Here is a 19,858-nt window from a genome sequence, read left to right as displayed (position 1 = left end):
AAAGCAGTGAGTCCCCAGTGGGTGTTTTGAAACTAGAAGGTCAGGCTTTGGAGGTCTCTGCAGTCTCTCCCGTCCCAGGCGACCAGGGCTGTGAAAAACCTTCCTGTCAATAGCTTTGTCAGATTTTAGCAAAATGCTGGTGCTGCAGGGAAATAGGAGTTCTCCCATTAAAGTGCTGTAGTCCCAGCGTTTCCAGTTGACTTCAGTAAGCACCCACTTGGTGCTGAGATGTCGATTTTATAGCACAGTGTAGCTGCGCTGCAACACTTTAACCCCTGCTAACCATTGCCCTGCGAAATAACGGGCAGCACGGGGCTGGGGACAGTAGTGCTACCTGCTCCCAGCCCTTGGGGCAACGGTGCACTGCCCCATCCATCCACGCTCCCTCCACACGAGGCAAGCGGACTGCTAAAAACTCCTTAGCTGCATATAAAATGTGCTTGTGAGACCACATGGCCTCAGTACAAATCCATAGCTGGGAGGAATCATGGATTTTTTGATACAGGAGGACCTAGAGCCGCAGATCAAGGTCCCATTGCAGCGGGAATGTATGATTTTGGGGTCACCAAATTTGTTTTGGTGCATTGCTGCACTGCAGTTTTGTAATTGCTGCATTGGTGAGCGATGGGATTGAAAATCCTGGGCTTCATATCAAAAACATCTACCACCCTGGACAGAAATAGTCACGTGCATGTTGTGGCCCTGCTGAGGCACAGAGCTGTGCTGAACTCCAAGCAACGCTTCCCGAAAAAGGGCCAAAGGGGACTTTGCTAATATAGGGCCAGCAACTCCGCTGTCTCCCAGGAAGGCGACCTTGGCAAGGCATGAAAAAAACATGCTTTTTTTCTTCTCAAGACTTCAAAAATGTCCCTTTTCTGTGCAAAGCACAACTCCACCCTGGCTCTGGAGAGTCCTTCTGTTGCTACAACAACTAATGCTACAAAAGTAATAAGGCCGAATGGAATTTTTCCAAGGGCCGGATTTACATTAAGCTGCTAAAAGCAACACGGTCTCGGCCAAGCAGCGAACTTGTGAAAAAAGAGTCCAAATTGCCCTTGTGCTGTGCCTTCTACAGGGCTCAGGCAGGGGGGTCCAGCGCACCGAAGCTGCACGCTGGGCAAATGCACAGCTCCTGCTCCCAGCCCCGACCCTCCAGCTTTTTCTGATCTTTATTTCTTAACGGCTACAGTCTTAACGCACATGCCTTCAGCCAAAAATTGTAAAGGCGGATGACAGGAAAGAGCAAGAGACAAGGGTGGTGGCACCCAGCGGGAGTCTCGCGTTGGGAGCCTGGTGGAGCATTGCGTTGATGAAGGCGCTTTGGTGCTGTCGGTGATAACGAGTGTAGCCAAGGAGTCCTTTGCAACGTGGGTGACGATGGAATAACCCAAGGCCGAGAAGAATCGAGGCTGTGATCCCCGCCCCATCATTATGCATAGGGGCCCATTTTAGCAAGCAAAAGACGCACCATAAAAACCAAGAGTAAATTTGACACTTACCGCTAGGACTGCACAGCTCCGAGCTGGAGTCCATGGGTCAGCCGGTGACTTAGACGCCACAAGACACGGATCAGGGCCGACCTTCCCAGCCCCCGGAGGCTGCTGTGAGAGCACATGCTAGCAGTGAAGGCAGACGGTGCCTTTTGGCCCTTGCAAGGCAGTGGGTGCAGCCCCTCCTCCCCAACCCGTCCCCTCGCTCCTTTTCGCTGTCCTTGGCACTGCGGTTACCAGGTCCCCGTGGCGTATTCGTGGTTTGCGGCAGCAGAAGGCAAAACCGACTGTGATCTCAGGCGACAGCTCTCAGCTCTGTATTCCCTTTGAAGGACATCAGCAAGATCTACGCGAGGGATTCCCCAGCTGGACCAGGTGGTCATCTTTAACCTGTTTTCTGATAGGAGTTTTTAAAGTCTCCTCTAATGGGAGCTTCATACTGCCTGAAAATGGTGCATCCCTTGTCCCTGGAGGAGCCAGCAATCCCCAGCTGCAGCAACCCAACTCGCTAAGAGAGCAGCTGCCTCCCTGCAAGGTGTGTACAGCCTAATCACATAGTCCGAGCCAGGCACTGGGCACATGGACCTCTAAACAGGGCTGTAGAGGATGCAGGGTTGGGTGTAGGTCCCCCTGGATCCTCCCGCAGGTGACAAAGGATTGGAAACACCTCCAAATGCTTTTGGTTTGGAGGATCCTTATTTTTGTTTTTACAGTAAGTTTTGCTTGCCTTAGTTATTAAAAAAAATAAAAATCACAACATGGAGATACATGGTTCTCCATCGGGAGGATGGCAGATCCATCGGGATCTCTGCAGGATCCCCTAGGGTATCCTAGAGGCAACATGGGCTGCAGTTAGAGGACAAATCTGTCTTTAACAGACAATTTCCAGGCTGGCTCTAGAAAGCAATTTTGGTGCCAAATCACCAAACCGAGGCACCAACCTAGGACGCGTCTGGAGTCCACGTGGACCTCAGCTCCAGCCGATAACGTCCTAGAGCTGTTTAAAGGCTTAACCACACGGCGCCGTGAGCACCCAGCTGGCAGCCGCCCCAGGGTACCCGTGTGCCCCCACCACGCGTCGTGGGGCATCATGACAGCCTGTGCAAACCAGCTAAAGGACAGTGGTTTTTTTTAACCTCAACAGTGCCTCATCTACATTTCCAAGTCCAAACACATAAGCCGTGAAAGAAGAATTTACTTCAAACCAAAGAAACCAGGATTCGGTCACAAACCACTGCTTTTCACGGGGTGATGGACAAGGGGAAACGTGTCCTCGCGCACCGACGTGCTGCTCCCGTTCAGGAGGAGGCAGAAACGCCTTACCAAAAGCAAAGGGCTTCATCCTAACTGGCTGGTTTTGCTAGGAAGGCTTTAGGCACCGACTTTGTGGGGTTAAAATGCAGCTGCTGCCTCGCAGGGCTTCAGCAAACCTCCGCCAGGGATGGAAAGCTGAGGAACAACACGGGGACGAAGTAAATGAAGATACGGCAAGTGCCCTACCGAGTCACTTCTGCGCGGCACCGGTGTATAGTTAGCAATGCAATTCATTTTATTAGTTATAAATAAAGTACAAAAAATCCACCAAAAGTGAATCTAAGCATTTACACAATTTCTAATGTCTTTTTCATTTCTTCAATGCACTATTGCTTTAATATTAATAATAAATATTTTTCTAGCTTTCTTCTATAAAATAGTCTATGTAGCAAAATGTTGCACAGCACAACAGAACAGCAGTAGGAGTACAAAAATGTGGGTGATCCTTCCACTAGCCCGTGCCATTAAAGGAGAGGAGTTTTGCTTGCTCGCTCCTCGTTGTACGCATCCCTTTCACGGTGTCTTTGCGGGGGGAACAACTGACCCAGGTCCCCGCACGACTCGAACCATCGCTCCAGGCTACAGGGGAGGAGCGTTATAAAGCAGCAAGGAAAAACACGGAGGGGTTTTAACCACAGGGTAAGACAAAGTCGACAAAGCAGAGCAGCACCCTGAAGGGACAAAGAGGAAAAATTAAGGTACAGGCACATCGGTGCCCTCCTACCCCCCAAAAATTGCATCCAAGCCCTCACGGGGTTGGTTAAGACGCGCATCCCACCCCGTCCCGGTCCTGCCTTCTCGCGCGGCTGTGCTGGCCGAGCGGGCAGCTATGGCTTAAAGGTTAAAGTACTACCGAGGGTGCTGTAACCCTCCGGCGCGGCTCCCGCGCTTGTCACGTCGGAGCCTTTCGAGGCCACCGCCGGGGACGCCTGGCACCGCGCCGCCTTTTCGCATCCCCGGCACGGCCAGCCCAAGCCCCCGGGCTGCCCCACAACGCGACACCCGGGCTCTAAAGAAGCGACGGAGACGTTTTGGTTCTGCGGAGCGCCGTTCCTCGCCCTCAATGCGCAAGGACGCGAGTGGAAGGATCACCGGAGTTTGATTATGAGTGCAAATAATATTCATATATATGTGCTAAACACCGTCACTATATTGCAGTTTTTCCACTATGTCACAGCATACAGAATCAAAGGTTTGCATTTTTATGGAATGTATCCAAGGTAACAGCACCACAGTAATACAGTTTGTAATCACACACCCTGATTTTTTTTTTTTTTTTGACAAGAGAAGCATTACCCCCCCACACATCCCATGTTTAATTTTTTTTTTTAAGTACCGACGCATGCAAAGCATTCCATTCCCAGAAACAATGCAAAAATGAGGTAATAGGAGTAATAAAAAAAATTAGTATTAATTTCTAAATAAATAAATTATAATTAAAAATGCAAAAAACAACTATAAAAATAATTAAATAAGAACCCACAATATCTACAAGTTAGTCATAAATTATGATTGTTAAATATAAGGCATTTAAACTCACAAAACCCTGTAAACTATCAATGTTTTGTTTCTAGAGATTTTTTTTCCTGTTCGTTTTGAACTCACTCTATTACCGCAATCTACTCGTACAAATTATTTAAACGCAAAGGAACCTGACACACCAACGCAACTTCAGACGCTGTAAGTTCTCACGCACCACGGCATCCGCCATTCACACGAGACCACGGGAGTTTGGTGCTTGTCTTCACCAATTTTAAAAACTGTGCTTGTTCATTAGGCAAAGAGTAATACTTTCGCATAGGCTTTAAAAAAAGAAAGAAAGAAAGAAAGAAAAAGCCGCGCGGGGCAGAGGCGCTCGCCGCCTCCCCGCCGCGCGGCTCGCCCCAAGCAAGGACCTGGGTTCGCTCTGCTCCTTCGCCCCCGGGAAAGCCCGGCTTACGGTGTATATCAAGAGCAACGTCTTGCTCCGCCTCAACGCGAGCAGTGGTTTTAGTAGTGGTTTTAACGCCGTTTGCATCTGCTGCTGCTGGAGCGAGACCCGCCGTTCCCTACGGAGCCGCGTCTCGCCACGGTCAGCACTTTCCCGTTGCGGCTCGCAGGACTCCTGCGATCTCCCGACGGTATTTTGTGTGCCTTGCTGTGCCGAGGGCAAAACAGATGCTCACGGGAACTAGAAATCATCCCCTCCACCTAAGTGTCTAAATATATAAAGTTTCTGATTAATTCCCCTTGCTTCTCTGCATCTCTCTTTTGCTCCCTTACTATATTAAAAAAAAAAAAAGGATGCATTATAAAAGAAAAAAACAGGCTTTTCACTTGTCGGTATTGATCCTTCAGAGGGTTTTCGGATAGAGCAGGGAGAGGCCAGCTCTAACCCGGGCTGCAGCTCAGTCCTCGGGGCTGGTAGTCTGCAGTCTGTATATCACAGACCAACTCCCTTGGCACTTCAGGGACTAATTCCTAACTCTATTTTGTGCACGGTTGTAATGAGACTGATGAATTAGCACTTGCTTCCTTTTTAATAATCACTCTTTGCGTATGGATAGAGTGAAATACGTGTATATATATAAAAGGGTATGCGTGTGTTTGTGTACAGATACGCATACTCTGACATGGTTTTAAAATCCAGCCCCTCTAGAAAGCAGCAAATCCTGCTTTAAATCTGTGTTCCCTTCCTGTGCAGAAATGCTCCCGTCATCAGCATTTTCGTACCAGCTACGCAAATTTTCCCTTTTTGCTCCCATCCTGGTATCAGAACTGCTCTGAGAGATTTTCCACAGCAGCCCATGAGCCAGAGTGGATTAAAAATAATAATAGACTTCCAAATTCCACCTGAGCTGTACCCTCCTTCTCTTATTCTTTCTAAGCCCTTAAATGCTGCAATTTTTCACCAGGGAGGAGGCAAAGTGCAGAAGATGAGAGCTCTCCGCTTGCTCGTCCCTCCGGGAGCTAGAAAAGAGGGATGTGTGGAAAGGACCGCGGCACGGGGAATTTCGCACAAAGTCTGCCGGGTTGCGTTTTCTCCATTTTGAACACCACCTTCAGCTTGCGCATCGGCTTGTGCTTTCACATGGCAGAGGAGGGGGCCTCAATGCCTTCCTAACGTGATTTCCGAGAAGCTATACTCCAAAGCACAACTATGGGACCGGACCCCTATAATCATCTTTTTTGACCGGCAAAGAGTCAAGGAGCTCTTGAACCCGTGGGCAGACCTGCACCGTGGTGCATCCATTAGGGCAAGTGCAGCGATGGGTCAATGCAGCATCCCGCGTTCATGCGAGGGGTCCATGCCACGGCGGGGGAAACGCGGAGCGCCAGCAACAGCCGCCAAGGCCAACAGGCCCTACAGCTCACAGGAGAAAGTGGTACGGAAAATTACAATCGTAAAGACAGCCCGCGGCCTTCCTCGGATTTGGTATGTCAAGCTACTTCATTAAGATATAGAAATAAAAGAAACAGAACGCGTGTCAATATTGTGCCCCTACAGAAAGTGTCCAGCACCAGCAGATAAGCAGGAACGAAGCGTCTCCCTATTGCTTCATTCATTTCATTCCCAATTTTTTTCTTTTTCTTTTCTTTTTCTTTTTTTTTTTTTTTTAGGCGTCTCTAAATTTGCAACACACTGTAAACACAAGGAAAGGAAGTACATGCGACTGAGGCAAAGAGCGCAACCCTTCTGACTGTAAACAGGATTTTGCTTTTTCGCCTCTTCCCCCCTTAGGGTGGGAAAGTTCGACCTCTCTATTCCCCCTCTGCAATGCATTAATCAGGCACCAAAATAAGGAATCTATGAAAAAATATTTGGTGCAAATTAGGTAACAGCAACATGTCCACCACAAGATGAGTAGGGCATCAAACACAACATTTCTTAAGCTAACATGCTCCAGCTGCCATCCATAGAAATAGCTAAAGAACCCCTAACGTGTTTCTACTTATTCGAGAGGTATATATACAATCCTCATGAAATGCAGGATTGACAGGCCAGACTACCACAACTAGTTCCTTCATGTTCAAGACTAAATCTTCTGCAGCACGGGGTCTCTGAGCTCCGGGAACGCCAGCTCCCTTTCACTGGGCCAGTATCCTGTACGTGCAATATTTCCTACCGCTAGATATCGTACCGCAAATTCCTCCTTCTCGCTAACGTGCCTGCAGACTTTTCCTCTCAATCAAATGGCTCAGAAGGCAAAATTTTGCTGCAAGGGTTGATGGCCATACGACCTGATAAGGAAAAATGGTGCGTCCAGCCAGTTCTTTCAGCTGTCCGAGCCGAGCTGTGTTTCAATGTCCACCCTGCAGATTGGGCACTTCTTGCTGGTGGCCAGCCACTGATCCACGCACACTTGGTGGAAGAGATGCATACACGGTAAACGCCTGCGGAAAGAAGAGCGCCTTGCCGTTAGGTCGCATGGTCGAAGGAGGTCCGCCGGACCAGCCTCAGACTGCAGGAGAGCCAGAAAGGGCCACTGAGGGGGTGGCAGGTTGGAGATGACGGTGTCCTTCTAGGCTAAAAACCACTCGGAAAAAACAACGTGCTCCTGAAGCAAGTTGTTCCCGTGATTAATGGCACTGACTGCTGCTGGCAGACAGCCGTGAAGAGGGGCGATGTCTGCATTCTTCCAGGTGGATGGGAGCTGAAGACCATGGCCCAGGGTCATGGGCTTTTACCATAATTTGGTCATCCTTGAAGCATGAATGCTAATGTCCCTCAGCTTCACACAGCCGTCTCAGGGTCCTCAGACCTGTCCCTCCTCTGCCACCTGCAACGTGGCCTGTTGCCACACAACTGTGCAGCCTTCATGCAGGTGATACAAACACAGAAAACACTATTTAAAACAGCCCTCCTGCCGTTGCAGAGCTCTTTCTAAGCATGGCCCATACCAGCATCCATGCAATAACATCTGTTCACCTGGACCCTGCAGAGCTCCGGTGGGGTTTGTCAGGACAAGAGCAGGGATCACCCTCTGCAACTCACCGCAGTAAGTTACCACAAAAAACACAGCTGGGATTGCGTGGAGAGGTGGGGGAGAGGGGGGGAAAAGGGAAGCAGAAGGAGGATCATACCTCACGTCCTCTCCATCTTCAAGCATGGACAGACAGATTGTGCACTTCTCATCGGTGTCCGACTCCTCGCCATCCTCTTGCTCAGCTTTGCCCTCCTGCGGTCTTCTCTGTGGCAAGGTGAAAGACGTAATTCGGTTAGGACTGAACCTTCTAATGCTTGCCCAAAATGCAGAGTCGAAGGAAGGCGAATGACGTGGACTTCACCTATTGCCTGGATCCACCAGGCTAGGGAAGCCTGGATGGCCAGAATATCCACAGTAGAAAGGATGCCAGCTCCTGGGAGCACCCCACCAGCCATGGGGACGGTGGCAGCACCCCCAGGAGCCAGGGACCCCCAGGGGAGCTCCGCTGCTGGGAACAGCAGCCACGAGGGCTCGTCCACAGGCTCAGTCCCATGAGACAAGGTTTCACCTGCCAGGTCCCCGTTTTTTCCCCCCATACACACATCCAGTCTTATCAACACCATTTTTTTTTATCCAAGGGAGAAGCGCTCCAAGATAGACACAGAGGGACTGACTCGCTTCCAGCCTGGGCAACGCAAGGTACCTTCAGCAAGCAGGTGAGGTTACTACACAAAAAAAGCATTTCTCCCTTTTTCTGTTTAGCTCTATCCAACTCAATCCAAGCCCAGCCTGGAGAAGACTTTCAGCCCCAAGTTCCTTCAGTTCACGGGACAGACTGTCCCAGAGGGGATGCCCCAGCAAAGCAAGGGCACTGAGCAAGCGCTGGCACAGCGGAAGGGCTTCCTCACGCGTGGGCAGCGGCACCTGCATGCAGACAGGGGTGGGCTGGCACGCAGGGAGCCCCCCCGGTGCATGCACTTCCTTACCATGGGCGGATAAGTCATAGAGGAGGGGAAAGTGCGGGTGCTGGGTGGGAGAAAGCTGAGAGTCTTTTGAAAATTTGGCCCAGAGCTTCCTAGCCTAGAAGTGAGAAACGGCCAGCTGAGCACCAACACGTCAGCCCGGGACCCCCGCAGTAGATCAAATACCCAATGAGAGACAGGCCCCAACAGGCCTGTATTTTATGTTTCTCCCCGCTTTTGGGAATATCTTGATTTACATCATTTGTTTGCTGACCCTGAGGTTTGCAACCCACTGACATCCTTCCTCTGTCCTCTCCGTGCCGACAACGCTTGGCCGCGAGCGCGGCCACTTCTCAGCTCACCTTCTTGTACTTGTGCGGGAAGGTGAACCTCTCGATGGTGTTCTGCACAGCGCCCCGGCTGCCCAGCCTGTCCTCCAGCTGCAGCAGCTCCTTCAGCAGAGAAACAGCAGCAAAAAGCCGTCAGGAGAGAGCCCAGGACAGGGACCCCGGGGGCAAGTGGGAGCCACCAGGCACCAGGTCCTGGCCCGTAAGGCTCCTTCCTCACTGTTTCATGCAGAGAAATTTCCATGGAAAGCAATTTGCTTGGGCTTTAATGACGGATTCGAGCCCTGGAGCCTGAGCTGATAAGCTCAAGTCTTGAACTAGGGGCTCAGGGCGCAGAGCTGAGAGCTGGATGTCAAATACTGCAGAAATTAGGGTGGAATTTGATCTCCGTTTGACAGGCAGGGAAACAAAGGCCCAGAAAAAATTCAGCACTTCATATATAGACATAAACCAATCCAGAGTCAACCTCAGGCAGACCCAGACTAGACCATCTTTTACCAAAACCGTTCAACTCCTTTGCCTCTCAGTCAACGCTAAAACTGCTGGAGGCCTCAATCTGCTCGTGAGCATTTCATCAAATCAGTGCTACCTCCCCAGCATTTCCCAGCCGATGCAGGAGCAGGGATGATATTTCCAAGCTGGCTTGTCTCAGCCTCTCTCTTTGGCTGACCCAGAGCCCGTATCTCCATCCCTGCCCTTCCCAAATCACCTCTGCAATTGCCATGCCTCAACGCAGAGCTGTACAAATTCACGTCAAAGCTTGCACGCTTTCCCAGGGTTTAGAAATTTAATAATACCTCCAGTCCATGAAATACGTACTTCATAGCTTTCCCGCACAGCGGATGTGTGCCTGTTTGGGTTCAGGCCCTGAAGAGCAAGTAGCTGAAGCTGAGGATATGGGTAGTTTCTGATTTCGTGAACAACCTGTGAGAAGGGAGGAAGAAAGATAAGGCCACCTGTACAGCAAAAATCCCTCATGTACCCTGATTTAAAATAAGCACTTTAAACATTCAAAATTAAAGAGCAGACTGACATCTTCACCAATGGAAGCTTTTTAATAAACAAGAAAAAATGAGTTTTATTAAATAGATCTCTTATAAATTGATAATTAAGAACATACATTTCATCTGAACAAACTACTTGTAATAATTTCTGCTGCATCTGTAACACTGCAGTTCCAAGCCCTCAACACAGGTTAGCTTAAAAAGAGAAATTTTTTAAAGGGGCAGAGTCCTCTTCGTCTGAGCTCTGATTTTTTAGCCCTGCTGCAGGGCTCAGGTGTCAAGATCCGACTCCGAGAGCTGCGGGCACGAGGAAATAACGCCACTGTGGGGTTTCCAAGGATGCCTTAAGGACTAGCAGAGCCCTGTGTGGCTCGACTCAAAATACAACACCCTGCCAGGAGAAGGGCCCCTAAATAATCCCGGTCTCTGCCCATGCAGCAGATCATGCAAAACCTTTGCAGACAGCGCTGAGGCCGATGCAGCCAGCAGTTGCACGATGGGGACAGACCCAAATGAGACACCTCCCATGAAGCCACCTGCATGCGGGAGCCTTTTCCCAAGGGTCAGGGCCAGATTTACCCTCAGTTACAACAAGCACCTCTCTGGAGTAACAGCACCGACCGCATCTTTCCCGAGCGGCCGAACATCCTCCCTTGCAATTTTTTTCCTCCCTTTCTCTAATCCAGAGCACACCGATGCAACACGATCCTTTCAGACGCTCCCTCCCACGGCCAGAGATAAGTGGGATTCTCAGCAGACAGGTGATAGAGAGATAGCAGCCTTTATTTTGACTGCCTGCTGGCAGACAATGCATAAAACATTTCTCGGTGAAAGCGTTTCACTAACCATCTGCGTTGAGGACGTGCTCCTGGGGAAGTGGTGCATCCGCGGCGTAGCCAAGTAATGCTGATAGGGCTGTGGGACCGGCCGAACCTGAAACTGGGCGTGGGTCAGGCCCGCGTCGACGCTGAGATCCCTGCGGGTACAAGACCAGAAAATACGCAATTTTGATGGTGTGGTTTTTATTTCCAGTTCCCCCAGCTGTTGCCTTTGACAAGTTAGATCACGCTCACAGCAGAAGGGAGCAACATCCCCCCAGTGGGATCTCGGCTGCTATGGGTGCCTCCGTCTCAATGCCTCAATCCAGGGTGATGCTGCTGCTTTAAAATGAGTTTCCTTGGATTTACATGGTCACCTTTCCCCACCAGCACAAAAGAGCGAGGGTACTGCCAGTTGGTATGTGTTAGCTGGGATCAAGAGCTTTACAGACTCAGCCTAACTGCAGAGGAGGAGGAATACCACTTTGGTGGCTCCAGCTGATCCCCCAGGCTCAGTAATGGCACCTGGCCAGACCAGGTCCGGCTTGTGCCAACATCGTTGCAAACAATTACATATTGCCTCCAAGGTTTTGTAGGAATGCACCTAAACGTGTTGGGGCAGAGCAGCAATGAGCCTTTCCGGACAGCTATTGGGATTCAGCTGGGTGCTTTTCGACACACTTGTGCTTTCCTTAGAGATCTCTCAGCCAAGGTCAAAGGAGGACTCGGGAGGACAAGGGCAGTGGTTCTGGAGCCCCGGGACCACTGTCTGTCCAGAAAACCTACTGGGTTTAAGATATTTCTGTATGAGCCCCATGCTCCTCTCAATCCACCCCCCTGCAGCCTGGCCTGGGCAAGCAGAGTGGGAGCTTAGCCCAGGCACTTGGGCCAGGACTCACGTGGGTGGGTTTGGACACTTCAACCCTTCCAGAAAAAACAACCTGTCAAGACTTCAAATGACCAGCAACCGTGCTGCAACCCAAGGGAGAGGTCTGGCTTGCGGTACCGCACATCGGACCCCTCTGTCAGAGGGAAATCCCCGATGCCCCTGCAAATGCCTCAGCTCTGTGCAGGCGGCATCCAGCAGGCAAAGACGCCATGCAAACCCTTTCCCCTGGCTGCTGGGAGTGGAGACCCAACACAGCATCTCCCTCTCTAATCCAATTAGCCCTTCCCTCGTCGCTCCAGCCAAAGAAGCTCTCAGCAAACAAGTGCTGTGAATGCCATTCGTTTTATCATTATTGCAAAAGCCGGCGCTCTAATAGCCGTTGTCTTCACATTTGCCAAAGCAAAGCTAATTAGAGCGCATGGGTTGTTTCCCATTTCAGCATCAAACTTCTTCTCCCCTCCACGGAGAACGGTGGCAGCAAGCATTGCGGCTTGTCAGGAGCCATGCAGACGCATCCTCAAGCAGCTGTGAAACTGTTTTTGCCCAGCAGCAGATAACGGACGTGAGGGGACAGCAAATGCAGAAATCTTCTACCCAGAGCTGCCTGTGCAGTAGGCAACAACTCCAGTGTTTTGATGCCTCCTAATAAGTCCCCCTGCAACGAGTTCAAGGAAAGAGAGAGAGACTCTCCTTGCATGCCCCAAGCTAGCTGGAGCAAGCTAGCCAGCCAGCCAAACCCTGGCCACAATAAAACTCAGGAGACAACCAACAGGAGCACAACCGGGGTGCAAATCCACAGGACAGGGCATTTCCCAATTTCCATGTCACATTTTCAGAGATTTATCCATCATTCAAGACTGTTCCCAGGTGGACAGAGGGCTCAGCTGGAAATCAGGAGACCTTGGGTCCATTCCCAGCCCTGCTGCTGACCCAGTGCATAACCTTGGCCATCTCCTCTCTGCCTTCTCAGTTCCCTGCCTGCAAAATAGTCGTGATAATACCTCTGTCTACAAAGTGCTTTGAGATCAAGGGGTGAAGAGATCTCTCAAAGACTAATGGCAATTACTAACTTGTGCAAGCCATTGCAGCAACAGCGCTGCTGAACTGTTCATGCAGTTGTGCATCCAGTTCTTAAAATCCAATATTTAGGCTCTTAAATTGACGCTATAGGTCTGCAGAAAGGTCTACAGCAAAACACTGCATGGAATGGTGTTTTCCCCAGTGTTTTGCCATGGATAAGCAGAGCACATTAGCTGAAGAACACCAAAACCAACCATCCCCTCCCAGCCCGTGCTCCACACAGAGCGCCTTGATACTCGGTTGTGAGGTCTAAGAACCTGCACCGCACAGGCTGCCAACAACCAAGAACTGAGAGATAAGGCCCAAGATAGAAGATTGGATAGTAGTCACTAAATGTCTATTCAGAAGATCATTTAAGGAACCAGCCAGGAGTTTACTGCTTCTTCGCCAGAATGTTTTAATCCAGGTTTGGCTGTCCAGGATGGTTGGTCACCTCCAGCTCTTCCTGCCCTCCCCACTTCACGTGAGCGTGCACACTACCGCCTCCGAGCCAGAGCCAGCGCTGCTGACATGGTGATACGCTAGATGAGTGTTTTCACATCAGTCACTGGGAAAAATTGTCCAAGTGCCCTGAGAAGTGAGTTGCTCAAATATATGTATTTACAATATATGCTTTCCTGCCATCCCCGCTGCTTAGGTTTTACAAGGCTGTGGGGCAACATGGGCGGGGGGTGGAAGGAGGGAAGAGGAGGAAAACATTAAGTGATGCTTTACCAGATTCTTCTACTGATTATAATTAAACACAAGACACGCCAAGAGAGACAGAAAGACAGACTCCATGCAGATTGAACGTCAACCTCTTTGCAAACCGATCTGAACAATGTCCTATTGGCCTAATTCAGACCGCAGTGGTGCCAGTAATGGGAACACCTGAGAAAAAAATGGCAGTAGGATCTGGCCATATTTTAGGCTGCGTATTATTATCCCTAGAGGGGGAAAAAACCCTGTGTTCAAAGAACTCTCTATTTGCAGAGTGAAGCACTCAGACGTTCAGAAATGCCGCAATTGAGATTTCCTGTGCCGTTTTATTTTGGCCCCCTTGTGCACACGCATTATGATTGTTTCTAATTACATGTTCACATGCTATTTTTTCCATTCAGTGCACAGGATGGACTTTGCTCAGCTAACAAGCAGCTACTCAAAGATTTGTTTTTATTTTCTCATTTTCAAACTAAGGCCTCATTCCTTCTTAATTGTGCAAGAGCTCAAAACCTGCTCTGAAAACAGAACAACCAATTCCCACCCTTGGCTTTTCCAGGATATGAAACGCTATGGTGTGAAAACGATTAACAAATATTAATTCATTTATCCCTATGGGTTAGGGCAGCATTGCCCTCCCTAATCTAGGCCACGGGGAGGGTTGTGGCCGCTCTTTTTGAGTGCCGTTGGGCTGCAGATGATCTTGTTCAGCCAGAGATGTTGGTCTGCAGGAAAAAGACCCTGGATGATGCTTCACCAGAGGCAATGTCCTACAGAGGGAAAATCCCCCAGGGAAGGTTGCTATTTAAGGTGCACCCTACATCCGTGGGTGGAGAGAGCTCGGGAATGCCGATGCCTCGATGTTATCACATGTCTAGCAAAACATTTGCAAAAAATGACTGTGCTGAAACTGTGCGCTTGCTTGGTCTGCGTAGGACTTTAGGATGCACTCGTGGCCCTCCCAGCCATGAGTTTTCCCTCTTTGCATGTTACCGGCGTTATATCTAATGAGTATAAGCATTAGGTTTTCATGAAAGCATTGAGGCAACGTGACGTTGGTTAACCCCACCAGCCAGCTTAGGATTTTTTCAAAAAACCTCATTCAAAAGGGTAGGTGGAAGGAAAGGTGGAAGACTTACCAGTCCGTGCCTTCGGCTAAGTACCTGGGCTGGGGCCCCATGGGCTGTGGGGTTTGCAGTTGGTGGCTGAAGTCGAAGCTGGGGTGCAAGCGGTGAGGCTGGACAGAGAAGCGCTCTTGAGCCCGCCTGCGGGAGGAGGAGACAAGCAAGGGTTAGAGGCATGGAGGACACCACGGATGTCCTCTTTTCTCCATCTAACCTTTCTCTGGACAACGGACAGGCCAGGCCGGGCTCCGGCTCCGGCTCCTCCTCCCCTGCCTCTGCTGCCTTTGGGGGGAAAGCGGTAGAAAATATCGCGAGGTTTTTCTAGGGGCTCCAGTCCCACCTCATGACTTTTGTCCTTTTGCACTACCTTCACTTAAGGGAAGAATATGTGCTATTTGATCAGCACCAGATACCAAAATCTCTGTCTTTAGAGAGACAAGCTGGATGCACAAGCAGGATTTCCATTACAGAGTCATACCCTGAGCTCCCTACCAAGTCTCTGCTTCCTGATGGAGATGGAGCCGTCACAAAGTAAATCTCCAGGAAAACGCTGGAGCAAACAGAGCGGCAAACTGCTAGATAAAAAATTTCTCAGGCAGCCACAGCACAGAGGCTCCTCTCTTGCAGGCACGACCCAGGCTCCTGTTACCAGGACCGTGTCCCCTACTGCTGTGAGGTTTCAGACACCTCTCTCTGATGCAGCTGGTGCTGGCTGCTTGCCGAAATGGGCCTTGGGACCAGGCAAGACCTTTTCTGTGCCAGGATCTCTTTTCTCTGAGAACCTGCTTGCAGATATAACGCTGACAGCATTTACAGAAGCAGTTTCAGCATGGAATTGTACTCCATGGTTTTATTTGAATTCGGCTTATGACTAAGAGGTAAACACTTGTATCATCAGCGCCTCAGCCGCGCATATATTTGCTACCCAGTTATTAACTAATCATTAAATCCACCTAAAATCCAGCTTATGCAAAACAAAACAAGGATGAGAGGAGTGCACAATTTGCAGACAGAAAGAGTCGGGGAGGAAAGACTTCTCTGTCTGCAGCAGTCTTCCCAAACACAGCATTACCACAGAGTCTCATTCATCGGCCCTTGATTCATGGGCACAAGCCACGAACAGCTTCCATATGTTTCCAAAAATGTCTTCCCGTCCTACTTATTATCTAAATCTCTCGCTCAAGAAGCAGACTCAGAACAAGGCCAGACATCCATTTCCACCTCTGCGGAGAGACAGTAATTCTCTTTGCAGTCATCAGCCCAGTGTGAATTTAGGCTGCTTCTTTGATTGAACATACTTCAGAAGATCAAGAGCAACCCTCTCTCCTCATGCAGCCAGAGCACAGCCAGGAAGCCTGGAGCAGAGTAGCGAGCTTTTCATGTACAAAAACAAACACTTATGGGACATGTAGATAAATCTCTTATGTGGTTTTGAAACAACAGCTACAAAAGCGCGGCTTGTGCATGCAGTCTACTGCTTTCTCTGTGATCCAGGGTAGGTTCACTACAAAACCAAGGTGTTACGGTCGCCGTTCTCCTATGAGTGATAATAGTAGTTGACCTTGGGACAAATCAGATGTGCATAGCACGGATGCCCATGGGAAGGGCATAGCTAGAGGTAACAGCTGGCCTGCAGCTGTTGGCAAAAATCCTTTGGGGATCTGCAGCCCAACTTGCCAAAGTCCCAGCACACTCAGCAAGCATCACACCAGCATTGCACCCTTGGCCAAAGACACTTCACAGGCACGAGGACCACAAAAGCTTCCCTGCAGCCTGCCGGGGATCCCCTGGAAAATCAGTTTTCTAGCTGTCCAAGAGCAAAACGCCCTTACCTGGGATGGGGCATGAGCCGGCGGTGCTGGGCCTCGAGGAGCTGCTGCTGGAGGAGGTATTGCTGGTGTAGCGCCTGAGGTAGGAAGGAGGGTCCTGCCACGTCCTGGAAGGGCAGGGCTGGCACCGGTGCCAAGGGCTGGTGCAGGGGGCCGCTGTGCTGGTGCGCGGGGGCCAAGTGGGGCGTCAGCCCTGGCTGGGGCTGCACCGCGGGAGGCAGGGCGAAGTCGGCCGAGAGCTGAGCTTGGGGACCCAGGTGGAAGTGCCGGCAGGAGGTAGCATGGGGATGCTGAGACCGTTGAAAAGGAGCACCTGGAAGAGAAGAGCGCGGCCGTCACGGCAGGTCACCCGGCTGCCGAGCCAGGGCAAGAGTTAGGTGGATTGCTGTTGCTCTCTTCCGCCGGAAAGTGAAAAAAAACACAAAAACAGGACAGGTCAGTTAGCTGAAATCAGACCGACTCATAAGGAAATGCCAATTTTGACTAATAGTTTTCCTCCTCCAAAAAGCATTGGGGGGAAAATTGTTGGCTTTTTGATTCAAAGAGACTTTTTGGCATAAAATTGAAATGCATACGAATGAAAACTGCTTCAGCTTGGTTTGATTTGCCTTTCTTAAAGAGAAGAAAGAAAAAAAAGTCTCAACATTTTAGATAAGGAAAAAAGTCAGTTGTCTAAACTATGCTCTTGCAGGTTATCGGCTCACCAAATTTTTTCAAAAGTTGTTGACTTTCTGTACAATGCAAGGTGTTTGTCTAAAAATGTCTCACAGGCAAGAAAATAATCTCTGCTCTAAGAAACTGTCTTTCACTGACTGCAGGGCATTAATTCGACACCTTCCACCTCTGAGAGCAGGGATTAAGATCATGAGTATTTGCAGAGACCCCTTTTCAATAGCTGAGCCTCATAATCTGCGTGCACAGAGAAACTGGCTACAGAAAACCCAGCACGAACTGCTATGAGATCAACCACTAAACTGGTGGGAATGAGGAAGAAATGAGGTGTGAAAGATATCCATAGCAGAGGTTTTTTTCAAAACATCTGGCACTGGCTTTCATCTCCCTCGAGATCCTTGCTTAGACGGGCCCTTGGCTCAATCTGCAGCATTAATTCCTGGAGCATTTACAGGCATCATGGCAAAACTTTTGGGCTCTCAAACTAAAAAGGCAGTTCGGAGCTGAGGGATGAGACTACTGAAGCGAGCTACTAGAGATGCCTCTCCACTGAAGACCAGCCCCTGAACAGGAGACCTGCAATTTATGCAGTCTATTGAACACCTAAACTTCTTAAAAACTCTTATAAGTTTCTTTCTTCTTTTTTTTTTTTTTTAATCTTCGGGACCAGCACAAAATATCCAGGAGCAACAGCACCATGAGACACTGAGTGTCACCCCTGGCTTGCACACAACGTCTTGACACGGATCCTAAAAACCCTTCTGCCTGCATCTCCTGTCGGTCCGCAGACAGGACCAGGAGAGCGCGGTAGCCCGAGGAGCCCTCCGTACTTTCTGTTCGCATCCTTATGCAAACTGAAGATGCACAAAGAAAGCCAGATGCCAGCAAGAGAAATAACAGCAGAGGAGCTAGCAGAAACAAATGGTTTGCAAAACAGTGCGTAAGTAATTATACGCAGCCTCTCTTAAATACAAACTAATCCTCCATAATGTCCCTCTGAGAGGGCGGGCATGGAACAAAGGCATGTGCCACCAACAGCAGAACTTCTGAAGGTGATAATTGCTCGTGCTGTCAGCTAATGGCACGATTTGACTACCCCATTAATTAAAACTGGAGGAGCTGGGATCAGACCCATCATTCTTCCATGACAGAGCTACAAACCCAGATCCACACACCATCCGCGTACTTCTCCCGCTGGTATCATAGGTTATATTTGCTGTCTCAGACCCGTGCCCAGTTCACTGTGCCCTGCTGGGTGGTAAAGGCTGAGACTCCAAGCAAAAAGCTGAAATTGGGATTCTGAGCCACACTGGGCAGTGCCATGCAATGGTGGGCAGATGCCCCTTAGCTGCTGTATTTGCTGGGCACATGCAGAACAACTGCAGTGATTTACTTGGCCTCTAACAGCCATCCTCCAAATGGAGAACAGCTTTGGCAAGATGATTCTCCCAGGTGAGCCATTAACCCTCCCAGATCTCCATGAGGCCTGAAGGAAAGGTGTGAGAGTAGTTTAAAGTGCTAATCCTGGTATGCACCCAAACACACAAACCTTTGCCACCGGCCAGCAGTTTGGTTGCATTTCAGACAAAACTGGCTTGGCACAACACAGGATAACAAAGCTTAGTGATATCCCTCTACATTTCATGGGACAGATCTTGCAGCCCATGAGAAAAGCAGAAGAAAGGTAGTGTCTCATTCTCTGCAACTATTTCTTCTCTTGAAACCAAGTGGAACCTTACCCAAGGCTTTCCAGCCTTTTAGTTGTGTTTTTGGAGTCTTCAAGCTGATTTAGTAAAATGCTTGCAGGACCTTTTCTGAGCTTCCAGCAAACCCAGGAGTCTGTAGGGGAACTGTAGCCCTCCCATCAGTGAGGGCAAACACAGGATGATGGGATTTGAGCAAGGATCCTAGAGCAAGGATCAGGGCTGGGATTTGGCTTTCTTCTCTCTGCAGACTGAATGACCTAAAGCCCTCTACTAATCCTTTTAATCCTCTATCAATTGAGATGATTGGACAGGAGACACCTACCTTCTAGCTAAAATTTAGACATCCAAGTCTAAGATGGTCAGTCTACACTTCCTCAAGAGAGGGTGTGGAGCGAAGAACCTCCAGTGCACGATTCATCCCATCCTAAAAATGACATCTAAGTGAGGGGTGGCTGTGCTTACATAGCTATGAAAGAGGATCTAAGACCAATAGGTGAATTCCCCTTTGGAGGGGCACATTTCTCAGGTACCTACAATTGGCAAGATGGGCTTGGCTCTCAGAAACCAGAAGACAAAGAAAAAGGATTTTCACAGTTTGAATTTTTTTATTACCTTTTGGATGGCCAATTCATGATTTTTAAATGTCTAGAGTAAGCAAAGCTGTGTGAAGCTCATCCCCTTGAGTGGTTAAATGAGGTACAGCTGCCCAGTGCAACACAGAAGCCAGGTGCACTTAGCATCTTAAGAGAAATGTGGGAACAGAGCACACCAGGCAGGAAAGGGACAAGAAGATCAACCATTTTAACTGGGGGAAATCCTGCGAAATCACTTCTTTCAAGACCAAGTTCCCCATTGCTCCTAATGCAAGGCCAATGGGCTGGTCCCTTTCCCAGGCAAGGAGCTGTGGTGAGCCAAGAGGCACGGGTTGGACAGATCACATCGTAAGAGCCTTTGGACCTGAATTTTTCCTCCCACACCAAGACAGTCCTGGCAAGGGACTTGATCATACAGTTCCCA

At 49.5% G+C, this 19,858-nt stretch overlaps 1 protein-coding gene across 1 annotated transcript; it reads right to left on the bottom strand.

Annotated features, from left to right (window-relative positions):
• Nucleotides 1-3,016: 3,016 nt before the first annotated feature.
• Nucleotides 3,017-16,607, bottom strand: ARK2C (arkadia (RNF111) C-terminal like ring finger ubiquitin ligase 2C). The gene is made up of 7 exons (XM_026118839.2): nt 16,467-16,607; nt 14,650-14,775; nt 10,871-11,000; nt 9,840-9,944; nt 9,036-9,125; nt 7,869-7,975; nt 3,017-7,178 (listed from the first exon to the last, which is right to left on the bottom strand). Exons 1-7 carry the CDS (start codon nt 16,478-16,480, stop codon nt 7,061-7,063), a joined length of 690 nt encoding a protein of 229 aa, XP_025974624.2. The 5' UTR covers nt 16,481-16,607; the 3' UTR covers nt 3,017-7,060.
• Nucleotides 16,608-19,858: the final 3,251 nt, after the last annotated feature.

Source organism: Dromaius novaehollandiae, chromosome W, assembly GCF_036370855.1.
Source record: "Dromaius novaehollandiae isolate bDroNov1 chromosome W, bDroNov1.hap1, whole genome shotgun sequence".
NCBI lineage: Eukaryota > Metazoa > Chordata > Aves > Casuariiformes > Dromaiidae > Dromaius > Dromaius novaehollandiae.
Note: the sequence above shows the minus strand (reverse complement) of the source record. Positions and strands in the feature narration are given on the sequence as shown.

Excerpts from the sequence above, each read along its gene's own strand:
- ARK2C (XM_026118839.2), bottom strand. Across the intron at positions 7,976-9,035 it reads TCCCGCACAAGTACAAGAAG|AGAAGACCGCAGGAGGGCAA; the intron begins GTGAGCTGAGAA and ends ACCTTGCCACAG. Across the intron at positions 7,179-7,868 it reads GAAGATGGAGAGGACGTGAG|GCGTTTACCGTGTATGCATC; the intron begins GTATGATCCTCC and ends TTCTTTCCGCAG.